The sequence below is a fragment of the Pieris napi genome, chromosome 13 (assembly GCF_905475465.1).
Source record: "Pieris napi chromosome 13, ilPieNapi1.2, whole genome shotgun sequence".
Lineage (NCBI taxonomy): Eukaryota > Metazoa > Arthropoda > Insecta > Lepidoptera > Pieridae > Pieris > Pieris napi.
This window is the reverse complement of record NC_062246.1, coordinates 8197920-8214022: the sequence shown is the minus strand read 5'-3', so window position 1 is coordinate 8214022 and position 16103 is coordinate 8197920. Positions and strand designations below refer to the sequence as shown.

At 35.5% G+C, this 16103-nt stretch overlaps 1 protein-coding gene and 1 non-coding gene across 3 annotated transcripts; both read right to left on the bottom strand.

Annotated features, from left to right (window-relative positions):
* Positions 1 to 16: 16 nt before the first annotated feature.
* Positions 17 to 16097, bottom strand: LOC125055170. 2 transcript variants are annotated; one of them, XM_047657457.1, is made up of 13 exons: positions 15862 to 16097; positions 14870 to 15012; positions 13982 to 14123; positions 12127 to 12320; positions 7952 to 8149; positions 7526 to 7678; positions 7235 to 7445; positions 5969 to 6144; positions 4192 to 4444; positions 2623 to 2780; positions 1507 to 1609; positions 832 to 935; positions 17 to 117 (listed from the first exon to the last, which is right to left on the bottom strand). In XM_047657457.1, the coding sequence occupies exons 1-13, from the start codon at positions 15922 to 15924 to the stop codon at positions 48 to 50; spliced, it is 1968 nt and encodes a 655-aa protein (XP_047513413.1). In that variant the 5' UTR covers positions 15925 to 16097; the 3' UTR covers positions 17 to 47. The 2 variants fall into 2 exon arrangements, with proteins under 2 accessions (XP_047513413.1, XP_047513414.1); XM_047657458.1 differs by lacking the exon at positions 13982 to 14123 and having other exon boundaries at positions 14870 to 16097.
* On the bottom strand, positions 14387 to 14459 carry Trnak-uuu. Its single transcript has one exon. It is a non-coding gene; the product is annotated as a tRNA-Lys (tRNA).
* Positions 16098 to 16103: the final 6 nt, after the last annotated feature.

Sequence of the window (16103 nt, the reverse complement as noted above, 5' to 3'; positions counted from 1 at the left end):
GCAAAAAAACAACAAAATTATTTAAGAGCTTTATTAAGGACAAATTGCTATATACAATAACAGTATTTATTTAAATATGGGTTGCGGTCATCTAAACAAGCTGGTTCACTGCCGTACCTGTAAAAAAGTATTAAAATTTAAGCTGTTAAAATTAAGTAATCGAACGATACTAATATACGATATTTTAATTCATAATTAAAACAGTTGTTTTATAGAGTCTGGCTAACGAAAGTAGATACTGGATTTTTTTGCAAACTTTTTATATGACAACACTAAAGTTAGTAGGGTCAAAATGTCTTGATATTTTTTTTAATTTTAAATAAGTACATATTAGTTTTAGTTACTTTAGATAATGTTATTGTTCGTTTACAGATAGTCTTAAGATTATAAGCCAACGGTTATGAATTTAAGAAAAACAAAAATGAACGTTCATTATTAATTGAACGATATGATATAGCTGCATGAAGACATCGCTTTTTGCGTACCATTGCATCGAAACGTGCAAAAGGCAAGCCAATAATCTACTTAGATGAAACTTATGTCCACAAAACCTATAAGCCTAAAAATTGCAAGCATCCACTAGTAAAATAAAAATGAATGTCAAAGTATCAAAGTGAGTTGTTCCAACTTTCCTTTTTACTTTAGGGCTGCCATGCTGATATTTTTTAAATTTTCCGCGCTTTTTCAGTATCAACTTTCATTAGCCAGACTCTACTAACATTTTAATTTATTAAACAACCTTAAAACACAAAAAATTAACTTCATTATTAACTTAAGTTCTAGGCTTTTAATACATTTAAATAACAAGTTTCTAAAAATGATGTTACTCACGCAGAAATCCTCGAGATATCGTTATCTGTTACCGTCAACGAGCCGTTACCGGTATGATATTGAAGTGTCGCTTCGTAAATCGCTCTGCCAGGGCTCATTATAATCTATAAATGTATTACTCAATTTCAATAGTTTACGAGATTTAACATTATTTTGGGCTTTGAAATTTGAAATTTACTGCTGCTCTCCCGTGTTGTAATTGACGGAAAACTGAGTTCGATTCCCGGTATAAGTTAGTTGTTAACGTATATTAAAAGGCTGCGTGTACTAATGTACGCGCGTAAGAAGTTATACTTCTTTGGCATTATTAAAAATAGTTTTTGATTGCATGCAAATAATTAATTACAATTAAATAATCAAAGACTGGAAAAGGAGTCATTATAGTCAATTAAGTTCAGTTTACATTTGAAAAATTAAATAAATAAATATTTATTATTATTCTCTTACATTAAGTGTAACATAAATCCTATTATTATTCGAATGTTGTTTTTATGTCCAATGCCGTAGCATCTTCCGTGGGCAACTTCATTCTGTTAATTTTGTGTCACGATGCGCGCGCATCGTAAAATTTCACTCTCGTCAATTTTTCATAACGCGCCTAAAGAAGTATAACTTCAAAAATATCAATTTTCTTTATAAATGTTTGGTTTGTTTTTTAGTTTTTTATATACTCACAACCAGTTGGTAGTAGACGGAGTTCCCGTAAGTATTCGAGCTCTGACCATCGCGTTTTATAACCCATTCTACTGACGTTAACTTCCTCTCCGCACACTGACTTCTGAAACATAATTTAAAAAAGCTTTAGAGAATACTTCACTTCACTTTATTTATAATGGCGACTTCTGTGTAAATCACAATTCCGCCAATGTCGCGTTCTAAGTCTTCACACGGTGAGGATAGATTTGATAGATCGAATTTAATCTAAGCAGAGTTACACAAAACAAAAATGACGTCACAATAAAGACAACACACACAGACATCTAATAATATATATGTCACCGTAAAATTGTAAAAACCGTTAGATTGTAATCTATCTCGCGAGATTGTAAACTGTCGAAAGATTGTCAACTCAACATACTGCTTGCAATTTAACGTATTATTATTCGGTAGTTATATGAAATTGTTGGGAAGTAAAATTAATCTGTAATTGACCAAAGAAGTTTGAATGATAACTAAGTTAGTGTAGTACAATCTACCGAATACCGATAACCGATAGATTACAATCTAACGGTTTTTACAATTTTACGTTAACATATACAAGAGGTTAACATTAAACTACAAGGTATGGAGGGAAGAATCTTATTTATAACTTTAATTATTAACAGAAATAAATTTCCCTAAAATTTTGACGATAGGGCTGGATGGGAGGGAAAGTAGGGAGTTAAGGTTACATGGACGAGGGAAATCTGGAGAAAGATGGTCAAATAACGAGTCATTAATTAAAGAACAGTTAAAAAATATATGGTCTGTCGAGCCCTCGTCCATCTTTAGAGAATAAAAATAGTCAAATTTGAATTTGGAATAAGTTGTCATTTGACAGTAATGTGGCAACATGTCACATGTCAGTTGTTTTGCATAGTAGCATTTTTTTATACGCTTGTATTAGAACCAATAAAATATCTTTAAAGGCTTGGGGAACAATACAAAATCTCATCTTTTCCAAGTAGAAATAGGAATTATTGTTTACTTTATTAATTATATTAAAAATCTCAGAGTTACTAATCAAATCAATTTCATATTGTCATCATATGAACGCCAAAAATTACTACTGAAAATTACGATTTAAATTACCGTTTTTCCAAAGTGATATTATTAATATAGTCGCACAATGTGTTGGCCACTGTAAAGTAATTGGGATCCTTTTTGTCAACGTCATGCCACTTGCTATTAGTGCAAGTACACCAATGGGGTAGAATTCCTGCGTCTTCGCAACTACGAGTGGAGGGTATCTAAAAATAAATATTAAATTAAAAAAAATGTTTTAAAAAGAATTAAGTTTGTGGCGGTTGTTGTATGTTCAAATAAATCACTTTGTTTGAAGCTGGGTAACAATTGGCTTTAATTGTTTAAAACATAACTAAGATAACATTAGGGGTAGTGGGTTGCGACGCAGTATTAACAAACTAAGTTATTGGACAAAATTGTAAAAAAATAATTAAATAATTGTATATAAAAAAAATTGTATTGAAGTGTGATAAAATTAAAGCGCTCGTATTGGCTTCAAGAGTGCGATATTGTTTACGCATTTAAATATTAACTAAAATATAACTTATGTAATTTTAGGTTACATAACTCTTAAATTTATTTTAAAAAAAATATTTTTGTAAATGGAAATAAGTGCCTTCTGCGCCTGACACACGCCGTCCTTTTTGGGTCTAATGTATGCCGCTTTCCTCACGTTTCATCGTACGACAGTGTTAATTAGCACATAAGAAAGCGTAGCCAAGACTCGAAATCACGACCTTAGGGTTGAAAGGCGCACGATGAAGCCACTATACCAACGCTTCTTCATATTGAATAAATGCCTTACCATTTTTAACGATCGTCGCTCAAAACTACCATCTTATAAAAATTTAATCTAATTACACTGTCATAATTAAATACTCACCTGTCTCTTCTCATCACAGCGTAAATACAATTTGAGGGAAAGAGAAATACTTCAGTTAAGAGTGCAGGACAGATTAAGGTTTTATACATTGAAAGCCACAGAGCAACATATTTGAAAATAACTTATCTTTTAAATTTCTATAAAATCGTTTTATCTATGAACTCGTAGACTCGGCCAAGCGTTGTTGTGGCTAAGATTTTTGTTATATTACATAGTAGTAAACTATTCAAAAGAAACGGCAGGAGAACACCAATCCACCATGCTTTTTTGGTGGTTATGCCATTAAATTGTAGCTTATGTGAAACGTTGGTATTTATTTTGATAAGGATCAATACCTAGGTACGAATAAAGAGCCTTTTCTAGCGGTGGCTTTTAATAAAAAGAAATTAATAAAAGGACGCTTATTGTGACGTAACTATAAAAGATAGAGACATGCTATCGCGACATTTTTTATAGATAGTGATGTGTCCTGAAAAATTGTAATACATTATTTTGTTCTATCATTAATAGTTTTCGCAGCGCACACGATTGAAGGAAGTTTTTTGTTTATTTTTCAAGATTATTCAAGTTTTAGTAAGCATCCCTAATTTTGAATGAAACATAGCCTATGTCACTTGGGAATAGTGTAGCTTGCCAACGGTGAGAGAATTTTTGAAATCGGTCCAGTAGTTTCGGAGCCTATTTATTTCAAACAAACAAAAAATCAAATCTTTCCTCTTATAATATTAGTATAGATAGTATAGATATATTACCGGTTCCAGCAAACTCAATCCCCGCAAAATATTAGTATTAGGCACAGCATAATCACTTGCGTAATCTTTCAGTCCAATTGCGTCCAAAATCGTTGTGTGTATATCGAAAGGTGTTGTCAAGACTTTGGCGTTTGACCGGAGAGTCCAGATCGCATTGGGACGTTCCCTTTTCAGTCTTTCCGGCAAACGTATGGCCATAAACGGAAGACGTTCCTCCATTTTCCCTTGATATGTATTTCGCATTGGTGAGAATCTAAAAAATAGCAATAGTTTCTCTCAAATATTTATTACTAGCTGACCCGGCGAACTTCGTTCCGCCTAACAATCTAATAATATCTTGTTAACTTTAGTTAAACTTAAATTAGGATTTCATTAATGTATGTTCATAATAGATGTTATTATACAACTTTTTTGCAAATATAGACATGTTTTATTTCGTTGGTAGTTTGGATGCCAAAAACCGCCATATCACTCACTTTCGTGACATATTTGCAAATATTTGATGATCTGATGACAGATCAATCTCCATCGTGCCTTCTCCATCTACACGACACTGGCGAAGTACCTTGTGCCCAGTTGGCACAAATAAAAGCCATAAAAAAAAAAAAGAATGATCTGATGGACTTATTTCGTCAGATGGCACCACATGCTTTTTGCTTTCGTAAAATTAATTAATTAATTTATTGTTATTCGATAGCTTATCCGATATTTGATTACTTATTTTGCTATTCGGAGCGGAGAAGAATTCAACAAACAAGAGATAACTAACATCGGTCTAGCCGATTATTAGCATAGATTAGAGATAGATATTGTACATCTTTTTTAGAGAATTGCGAGTACAAAAAGTTAAATTTCATAGTTAAATTTTATATGGAGAAGTGCAAGCCATTATTTATATAAAATACAGAATACATACATTTGCATACGTCTTCCATAATTCACATTTAATAGATTAATAATTTTATTTGCTTTAAATGACAAAAAAAAATGTGATTAAACTTACAAAATTAAATAAATTACACGGGTCAACACAACATTGGTCTTTGTCTTTGAAGCACAAAATTAAGAATTTATCAGAAGAATAAAAATGACATGAAAAGGTTTGCTTTTGTATTTAGGAGACCGATTGAACGACATTATTTCGGCCATACAATGCGCAGAAGCGATGAGAACTTGGGAGAAACTGATCGTAGTTGGTAACACAGAAGGCAAAAGATCACGTGGCCGTTCACCAACCAGATGGTCCGATCAAGTAAAAGAGACATCGTCCTTAAAACTGTACACTGTCATAAGAGAGGGGCAACCGGTGGAAGGAGATAGTCCGCCATAGATACTTCGTTGCAGACCACGACGATCAGACATGAGAAGAGAGCACGCTTTTACTTTTTTTTCATGTTTATAAATACTATCTCACAATAAACGCCAAATATTCAAAAAATTATACATTCGACATTAATTATAAATAGCTTAGCTTATTATTGTGACATTGTGTTTGTGTTCATATTGTATGACATTATAAAAATTAATATGACATTTGCATGCCTATTTTTATACGGCTGATTATACGGATTAAATGTACCACTTTCTTGCAAATAAATGATTTATTATTATTATATAATTATTATTATTAAAACGTGTCTATTACTATCTCAAAAGCAAACTTTATACCAAAAAAAGGTATTTTCTTTTCGATTTTGTGCATAATTAAACGAAAAAGAATTATAATTAATATTTTTCCGACCACTAATTATTAATTTCGTACACGTAACTGACGTACCTAGGTCCATGGTCTCCCATGAGTATAAACAGGGTGTTTTCCAAAGTATTTGACGTCTTCAAATGCCTTAATAAGCCCACTAAGTCATCATCAACGGTCGATATGAGATCGAACTCATCATGGCACACATCAGCTATGAACGTGAAGCAGAATTTCTTTGCTTGAACATTAAGGAACTGAAATTTAAGTAAATTTATATAAATACTAGTGGACCCGACAGACGTTGTCCTGCATGATATTTCAAGCGATTAGTAAAGCAAAGTATGAAAGTACCGACTGCAGCGCCATCTGGCGGGCTGATTTGTGAATCTAAACCATGCCCAGATCCCCATGAACACACACAAAAAATTTCATCAAAATCGGTCCAGTCGTTTGAGAGAAGTTCAGTGACATACACACTCACAGAAGGATTATATATATAAAGATAATCTATAGCCGCGGGAAAAAACGATTGTTGGCGTAGCGATGCTATACGATGGTATATATACAGAGATGTCTGGAGACTTTGGAACAAGGAAGGAGTGGAGGCCCCCTAGCCGCGAATTTAGTCGAGCTTTCCAATAAATAACTAATGTGAAACCAAGTTTTTGTTTTACTATTAAAATCTCTATTGTGGGGCAGTGTGGATTTGGCGTGCGACTCTCATCCCTGAGATCGTACGTTTGATTCCCGGCTCTGCACCAATGGACTTAGTTTTACCGTTATCGGGAAAGATTGATTGACACTTGCGATTGACATAAAAATATAATGTATGACGGCATGTACGAGTAACCTTGAATATTTAGATTCGTTACCCAGTGAGATTATTTAGTGTTCTATGAGGATCAATAAATTTATCTATTTCTATCTATTTATTTTATGTCTATTTCATTCATAAGGTCTATCCCATTTTACATTTTACAACAAAATAATTAAATTTTATAATTGCAAAAAATAAGTTCCTGATATAATTTTCATAGCAACAACTCAAACTCAAAATAACTTCATTCATATAGGTAACCAAGTACATTTATTTACTACCAGTTCGCAAGTCAAGGACGTAGAGCAGGCAAGAAGAACTGGCAAGAAACTCTCCGCCACTCTTTTTAATCGCCAAGTTTTGAGACATACAAATTGTTTGAACTGGAGCAAATAAATCCCAAGGATTACGATCATTGAAATAATCGTCTAATTTATAATTAAAAATAAAATATATCAGAGCATTTATCAGAAATTATTTACTAAATACGACTCGTATGTAGTTAAAATATTAAACATTTAAACAACCTGCAATGTCAGATCCATTAACACCTTATACTGCGGCTTATCGCCGATGCAGTAGCGGCCCTTTTTCCCATGCCACCATTTGGACCCGGACTTTGTTTCTTCCATCAAAAACGGACGCAAATAACGGTCCGCGGGCGCTTTTTTGAACCCATTGTATCGGTATTGGAACGAACCAATCCATGGCATGTCTTCATAATAAGCTGTTTGGTATCTAAAAAATTAATTATACTTGTGACGTCACAAAACCTATAATTGTGACGTCATAAAACATTGTTCAACTACAAAACTTACCCATTCTGCTTAACAGTATGAAATATGAACAAATCAGGGTCCAAATGAATGTCCTTCGAGAATTTTTGCCTAGCCCTAGGGTGTTGCCATTCATGCTTTCCCGATAAAATGGGGAAAAGAGCGTCGGGAGTGCCATCTCCAACTATATTGTATCTGTAAATGACAATTTTTAATTTTTAATACGGTATATCCTATTTCCGACTCTGCTTGTAACAACGACCAGTATGTGGAACCAGCTGCCCACTGAAGTATTTCCAAACCAATTCGACTTAGGGTCCTTCAAGAAAAGATCGTATCAATTCTTAAAAGGCCAGCAACGCACTCGCGAGCCCTCTGACATTGAGAGTGTCCATCGGGCGGCGGTATCACTTAACATCAGGTGAGACCTTCTGCCTTCTGACCTTCTGTTTATGAATGAATACTCACCCATTTAGTATAACAGCATCAAGCTCTTCAACCAAGACCTTATAACTTTTAGGCAGCTTACGCACGATGCCGTTATAAGAAGCCGAATCGAAGCCTAGTATGAGAACATTAAGGCTGTCAGGCGAGATGTCTGTAGATGTTGCCATTGGGCGAATACCAGCTTTATATCCTTGCCATTTACGAGATAGCAGGTTAAAACTGAAATGGAGAAATGGGCGTTTTAAATAATTGTTTAGAAACTGGAGTAAAGAAATGGGCATTTTAAATAATTGTGTAGATAATGGAATACCGTGATATTTTATTATTATTAGCGTTAAGAAATGCACAACCCCTAACCTAACCTAATCCTAAGATTCTGGAGACTCAGCGCTAAGTATGACTTTCGTATGTCAAATCCAATAAATCATACTTAGTGTGTCTCGACTGTGAAACTTACTCTAGACAAAAAAAAAGGTTTCTATGCAATAGTTAATACAATGCCATCAAAAACACAACTTGTAAAAAAAACAAGTCTCGCAAATCTGTTCTGCAACCGTAAAAAGTGAGATCCATTTTGGTTAATTTATTTAGTCACTTAATTTATATATTATATTAAATTAGATTGTTTAACCCCGTGACTCAGATCTACATGCATAAAATCACAAAATATTCAATGAGTTTTAACTATCAAGGATATTCTAAATGGATATGTAGTATCATTTCTAATCAGCTCCTGCGACTTCGCACTCGTAATTTTTTTTTTTTTTTTTACTTGGGGAAATGCATTGCGCATACCCCACCGCGGTGCGACTGCTTAGTGCGGGAAGGTTATGTGGGACTCGCGAATGTGCATACCCACTAAAACCCCAAGGCGCCACCAACCATCGCCTTAGGCGGGATGCGGTAACAGCAGAGCCTTATCCGCTTCCCGACATGCGATGCGGCGGTTGTGTCCGCCTCTCCCCGCCCATTGTTGATTTGTGAAGATACTTGACACAGCAAGTATCCTTCACAGATCGGGCCATACGCTTTTAGGAATAGCTAGGGGAGATCGGGTCCAGTGCTTGCAGGGATGGATCACCATCCCTTCTTTTGAACGCATGGACCCCTGCTTCCCCGCTTGGGCACTCTTTAGGTGGCGAGGATTTGACGGGCCTGCGGTTTCTTTCGCCGCCGCGGACGGGTTCCGGGACAAAGCTCCCTGGTTCTTCCCGCTTCTTCTTTGACTTTCATGACCGACTCGCAGAAATTATAGAAGATTTTCCACGAGCCGTCATTTCCTGCGCTCAATATGGCTTTCACTACGTTTGGCAGTATTGCGTCCTCGCCCTGGAGGGCATCTAACAAAGGTCTCCTTTCCGCTTCCCATGCTGGGCAGTCCCTAAGTGTATGCAGGGCGTCGTCCCGGCTGTCTCCGACACAGTGGTGACAGGTTGGTGACTCCTCACACCCTACTACTTTGTGCAGATAGCTACCAAAACATCCGTGTCCGGACAGCATCTGCACAAGTCGATAGCTGAGGTGACCCCAGCGCCTCTTTACCCAAAGTTGAAGCAAAGGTCTGAGGGCTTCGGTAGTATATTTACCGGCACTCGCATCCGCCAGCTCTCTTTCCCACTCTACTAACAATTCCTGGTCTTCTAAGGCTCGCCACGCGTTTAATTGTTCCAGTGTGGGGTTATCCCCTTTTTCCCGAGCTTCGGCCCTCCTCCAATATACTTCGCTAAAAGCAGCCGCATCGAGATGCCATGGTGCGGTACCGGCTATAACACACACTGCGTCATAAGACACAGTGCGGTACGCCCTCGCAACCCTGGCAGCGACCACTCGCTGCGACTGCCTGAGTATTGTGCGATTGTACCCGGTCAGTTTGTCGGCCCATATGGGACACCCGTACAGTGCTTTTGCCCGGATCGCATTTGCGTATAAGAGGCGACACCCCCCACTCGGCCCGCCGAGGTTTGGCATTATGCGCGAGAGCATGTTTGCGGTGGCGGTGAGCTTAGGGGCAAGTGCCACGAAGTGTGGTCTGAAAGTCCACCGTGGGTCAAGAATCAGCCCAAGGTATTTGAGCGTAGTACCGACCCGGATAGCTACTCCGCCGACGATGATGTCTACGTCTGGAGCTTTTCTGTGGCCGTAGAAGCATATAGCTTCTGATTTCTGAAGGGCGACAACAAGGCCGAGCTTCTTGATTTCAGAAACCACCCGAGCTACTCCAGCTGTCGCTCGGAGGCGCGCTTCCTTAAAATCTTCTCCAATAGCGACCACGAGGGTGTCGTCTGCATAGCATATAGTTGACACTCCAGGGACTAGTTTCGCTCGCAGCACCCTATCGTAACCTATGTTCCAAAGAAGGGGGCCAAGAACCGAGCCTTGTGGGACGCCGCACTTGATGAGGACTCCCTATGCCATTTTGTTTCGGGAAGATAACATGGCGGCCGTTGAGGTACGATGCTACACATTTTCTTATATAGGCCGGTAGGCCGTGGTGGCGTAGGCCGTCCGCGATACAGTCCCATGGCAAGGAATTGAAAGCGTTCGCGATGTCTAACGATACCGCGAAAACCACTCTGCCCCGTGACACCTGCTCCTCGCAGACGCTTCGCAGGCGCGCAATTGCGTCGATCGTTGACCTATGTTTCCGGAAGCCGAATTGAGCCTCATGTATGTTTGGTCCTATAGTTTCCAAATGATTGTAAATCCGACCGGCAATAATGCGCTCGAAGAGCTTACCGGCTTCATCTAGGAGAACTATAGGTCGATACGCTGATGGTGACTCTGTAGGTTTTCCACCTTTTTTTAGAAGAACTAGCAACCCAGTCTTCCATGTCGACGGAAAGGGGCCATTTCTAAGACATTTCGTGAGGAAGCCTCGAAAGCGCATGTCAAGACCAGCGTCGAGGGCCAGAGCTAACACTCGTCCGTGCATGCCATCGGGACCAGGTGCAGTTTTTTTAGTGGTCATGCGTGTTATTGCTGTCTTCAGCTCCGAAGGAGATACTTCAGACACTGTGACACTGTGTTCCGTGGTCGTCTCATGTGGGGAGCTCAGGGCGTCGCGTTCAGGAAAAAGTTCCGCAACCACTGATCGCACTCGTTATTGCGTTAAACTATACACAACTTTGCTATGCAATTTTTAACAGGCAAGTATTAATTCTATAGACATCAGTTAAAAAACCTTGATATTGCTCCGAGGTAAAATGTATTTGTATAAAACGGTGAAGGATCCATACGGTAGCTTTAAAAGATTTACCCAACGCCTGTTAAAAATTACACCGCAACGCGTCACTACTTTAAGGCAATTAACATAAGAATACATTTTATGTGACGCAATGGGAGGAAAATACAGTGAAAGAGGACAGGGAAAAGGAGAACTAAGCAGAATAACGAGAAAGCACAACCTGAATATAAACAAAAATAAGCCTTTATTTAGATCAATTGTTAAAAATGGTGGGATAAATTAGTTTAGTCTGCAATTAAAATCAAGATAGTCTAATTTGATAGAGCTTCTGCTTGATTCGACCACTCAATCGAACTGAGGACGTCGAACAGTAGACGAATACGATTGTCAAATGATTACTTTATTATGACGTCTTTAAGTTTCAAGCGATTAAAGCGCTAATAAATAACTTGTAATAATAATACACCTACTAAATAACTATCGGCACTAAACAGTCGCAATTTATTAATCAAGTAAATAACTAATATCAACGGTTTTGAACTGATTTGACAATGGCAGCTGACGGAAGCGCCAATGCTCTGACACATGCATTTTTGACGTGACAACGTCTTATAATTCGATGGAGCCGGCTGCACGCACGAAAAAACATGAATCATGCGGCGTTACCTCGCTCTGAGGCGTTCAATTAAGGCTTGAAGTGCAAGCGAGAGCACTCGTTTCGCGCTCTCGCTTGCACACAAAAATTGACATAATTGTATTTATGCGTACAAATAAATGTAACTTGATCAATTCAATTGTGATTTCCATTTACTTCCTTCTCTATATCCATACAAAATATCTATCTAACAAATAAAATTAAAATTTTCTTTTGAAGAATGCAACCATTCCATAAGTATTTTCTTATAACGTTGTCACGTTCAACTATCGTCAGTAAACAGACTTTACAGACAACCGATATTTTTTTTAAAGAAGTACATAAATCCTAGAAAACGTATAGTTTCATAATACTCACCCTTTCTTATCATATCCAAAACAAGACACTTTAAAATAATCGGTTTGATTCAATATGTATTTTTCATCGTTGAACAATTTCACACCATCTGCGATTATGTATGTGTGATCATCGACATATATTATATCTTTGTATGTACAAGATATGTCCTTCACAGTGTCGAGTATTTCTTTGGTAACATAGCATTCAGACATCTGGAAAATTTATGACAACATTCGCCTCATTGTGTAATAAGAATATAAAGTCCGGGAATGTTATTATTATCAGGAAATGTTATGATATGATCGAGTCAATCAATTGTTGATTTGTATTGTGGCTTTGGTGGATAATTAAGATTTCTTCTATTACTTCTAAGAATCATTATTTAATTTGTTTTGTTATTGAAGTTATACTTCTTTAGGCGCGTTATGAAAAATTGATGAGAGTGAAATTTTATGATGCGCGCGCACCGTTACACAAAATTAACAGAGTGAAGTTGCCCACGGAAGATGCTACGGCATTGGGCATAATTTAAACAACATTCGAATAATAATAGAATTTATGTTACACTTAATGTAAAACAATAATAATAAATATTTATTTATTAAATTTTTCAAATGTAAACTGAACTTTCTTGACTATAATGACTCCTTTTCCAGTCTTTGATAATTGTAATTAATTATTTGCATGCAATAAAAACTATTTTTAATAATGCCAAAGAAGTATAACTTCTTACGCGCGTACATAAAAGTACACGCACCCTTTTTTATTTAATTGTTTCGTAGTTTGTTATCTTTAATAAACGAATATCACAATTCGAAGCAGAGGAAATGCCTCGAGTGGGGTCGAGGCCGACATCTTGCCTTGTGAGTTGTGACAGTGCAATGGTTGCAGCTCCTTACAAACGTTGTGTAAAAAAAAACAAAAAAAAAAAAAACATGGCGATTAAAAAGAGTGGCGGAGAGTTTATTGCCAGTTCTTCTCTTCCGTTCTACGCCCTTGATTTGAGAACTGGCAGTAAATGTAAAATTAGAAGCATTAATATTTATTTCTTTAATGACGAATCACAAGTGTACCGTGTGTAAGTGTAGTGTGTGTTACCTACGTGAATAAATGATTTTTGAATTTGAAATTTGAATTTTTGAATTTGCACAGGAACGCAGAACACTGGACAGTACAGATTGAGTATACAGTGGAGAATTATGGTGATGAGGCGTTGGACCGAGTTGGATCCAGTAGATTGAAATTAAAACTGAGGTCGTTGCTTTGAACCCGCTGCTTATAATTTAAGCTAGACTTATTTGTAGTGTCAAAAGAAGTCAATCTAAACAGTACGCCATTCCTCCAAAATTTTTGTTGGCATCGAACTCAGGATTTCCGGATTATTTGCGCAATGCGAATTTTACTATGAACCACTATATAAAAATAGTTAAATTATAGTATAAATAGTGCTAGGTAGCGTGAGTCATTAAAAACCGTTGCCCTATATTATTATAATGCTCGTATTTTAGAACCTCAAACATAAATATAGTTTCACCTATCACCTGTATCTAGTTAGGACTGCGTACAAGTTTTTGGAGTTGCGCTCGCTCATATTATTATAATCTCTGATTTCATATAGATATTTTTTTTACAATCAGTCAAGTCCAAAGTCAAGTTGCCAGTCAATTAGCTTAGCAAGCAAATGCAAAAATATAATTTAAAACAGTAAAATTGTGTTAATTAACAGGTATGTCAAAACTTACATTACTATTTTATTACGATAATGTCATAAGAAACCTCATTTGAATTTTTTAAAAATAGTGTAGTACTACTGTGATTTGAATAACATTTTTGGATATTTCTTGTATTTCCAGGTCTAACTACTAATACTAACATTGCACACAACCCAGTCTTTGCCCTTACAAACAATTTTAGGGAAATCTCGATTGAATTTCATGGCAACATCCGAAAACGGATCTACTTTCGGAAATGTACAGCCGATATCGGCTTCGGAAGATTCTTCAAAAACATGAAACCTGTTTAATTAAATAATATTAATAAAAAGAATATTTATTAGTTCAGAGTAATTTAAACGTATAACCTTACATATTATTTTTATATAATTAATTATAACGTAAACGATGGTACAACTGAGATCAATCACCAGTTGTAAGAAAAAAAAAACTTATATTATAAATGTTATTATATATTATAAAAAGTACCAGATATCATCTATATGTAGATCAGTGGTATTTTATGATAATTACTAATTGATCGTTAAAATAAAAAAAACTTTGGCCGCCCGAACAGGGACTTGAACCCTGGACCCTTGGATTAAAAGTCCAATGCTCTACCGACTGAGCTATCCGGGCCTTGTTGGACCTTACGAAAAAGTGCTATAAAACACACACAATCGTCAAATCGTCAAATTTTATACTTATAAAGAATTAGATTTTTAATTTTGCTATTATTCATGAGCCCTTGAAACTTTATTATGTTTTGATGTCTCATAGCAACAAGGAAGGTCGAAGGCATTTCGTTAACTCATTTACAAGAAATCGAACAATTAATATAGAAGTACAAATTACTTTTAATTAAGTAATATAGAAGTTTAAATTATCTCTAAAATAATAAAAAATAAAATTTAAATGTCATATATTAACAGGCTATTGGATAAAAAAGATAGTCAAATCAAAGCAAGCAATGCAAGTCTGGAATCAAATTAGTGCAAAGACATTCATATACCTTAGTATATCATAGTTAAAAAACAGACTATACTTACGGGTTATTTCTTAACATGTCATCATCCAACTTCCTATACATAAGAATATAGAAACCAGTCATTACAAAAGTAATCAGTATGAGGGTTGTCAGCATTTGAATCTTTTTAGTACAACTTTGAAACAATCTCATTACTTTAGATATCTGAAATTGTGTTTATTATGTTATAGTTATATAGGCTAACTCTGTCAGACGGCAGACCATACTATGTTGTCATAAGTATAATGCTTCTTAGAAAATTTCAGAAATATTGTTGGACAAACTGTTTAGCAAAATGATAATAAAATAGACAATCAATCCAGTACACAATTTTTCCAATGTTTCAAAAACTGTTTTCTAAACTTTAAAGTATTATCTTAACACTTCAACAGATTTATGCAACCTCTTTAGATAAATAATCACTTATACACTTGAATTAAGCCTTTGATATTCCAAATATGTTGTGGAGATAAGTGTAACAGTCATAACTATAAAATAAAAAAGTTAACATACAGAATTAAATCATTTACATATTACAGTATTGTCACAATTCTTTTTGTATTTTTAAATGTATTTAGTTTAAATTATTTTGAGAAGACTAAATTTTATATAATATATATTATATTATTTTATATGATTAACCTAGGTTATGACATCCACTCTTAACATAGTTTACTAAAATTAATAATATGTATATATTTATATTGAAAATCTGTTGCAAGTAATATAAAATCATAAGAAACTATTTTTAGTAATTAAACATTGTATTTTATAAACAAGGACCATGTACTAAAAGGGAAAATTAAAGGCCTAATAAATTTATCAAAATTATTTTAGTAGTTAAAATAATAGTAACAAATAAATCCTAAGTTATCGAAAAAGAATAACCGTAAATAATCTATCTCTATCATAATCTAAAATCTATGTTTAAAAATTGATTATTGAGAATATTAAATGCTATCTCATTAAAAATAAATAATTTACCAGGTATGTAGTGATTAGTGTAATACATACTTTCAAAATTAAAAAAATAATCTTCCATTTTAGGTCCTTAGCGTCCTCCATGTTATTATTCATTTTGGCATAAAAATTAAAAACTTAAAACAAACTGGCTTGGTTGGATAGCATAGAATCTATGCTAGAAAGTAAAGAGTACTAATTAATACTCGTATAGTGAAATATGACTCGTCTTCAGTTTTAAATTACTGTAGGCGGGCGACGACACGAAAACGGCGCACGACGGGAAATCGCGCATT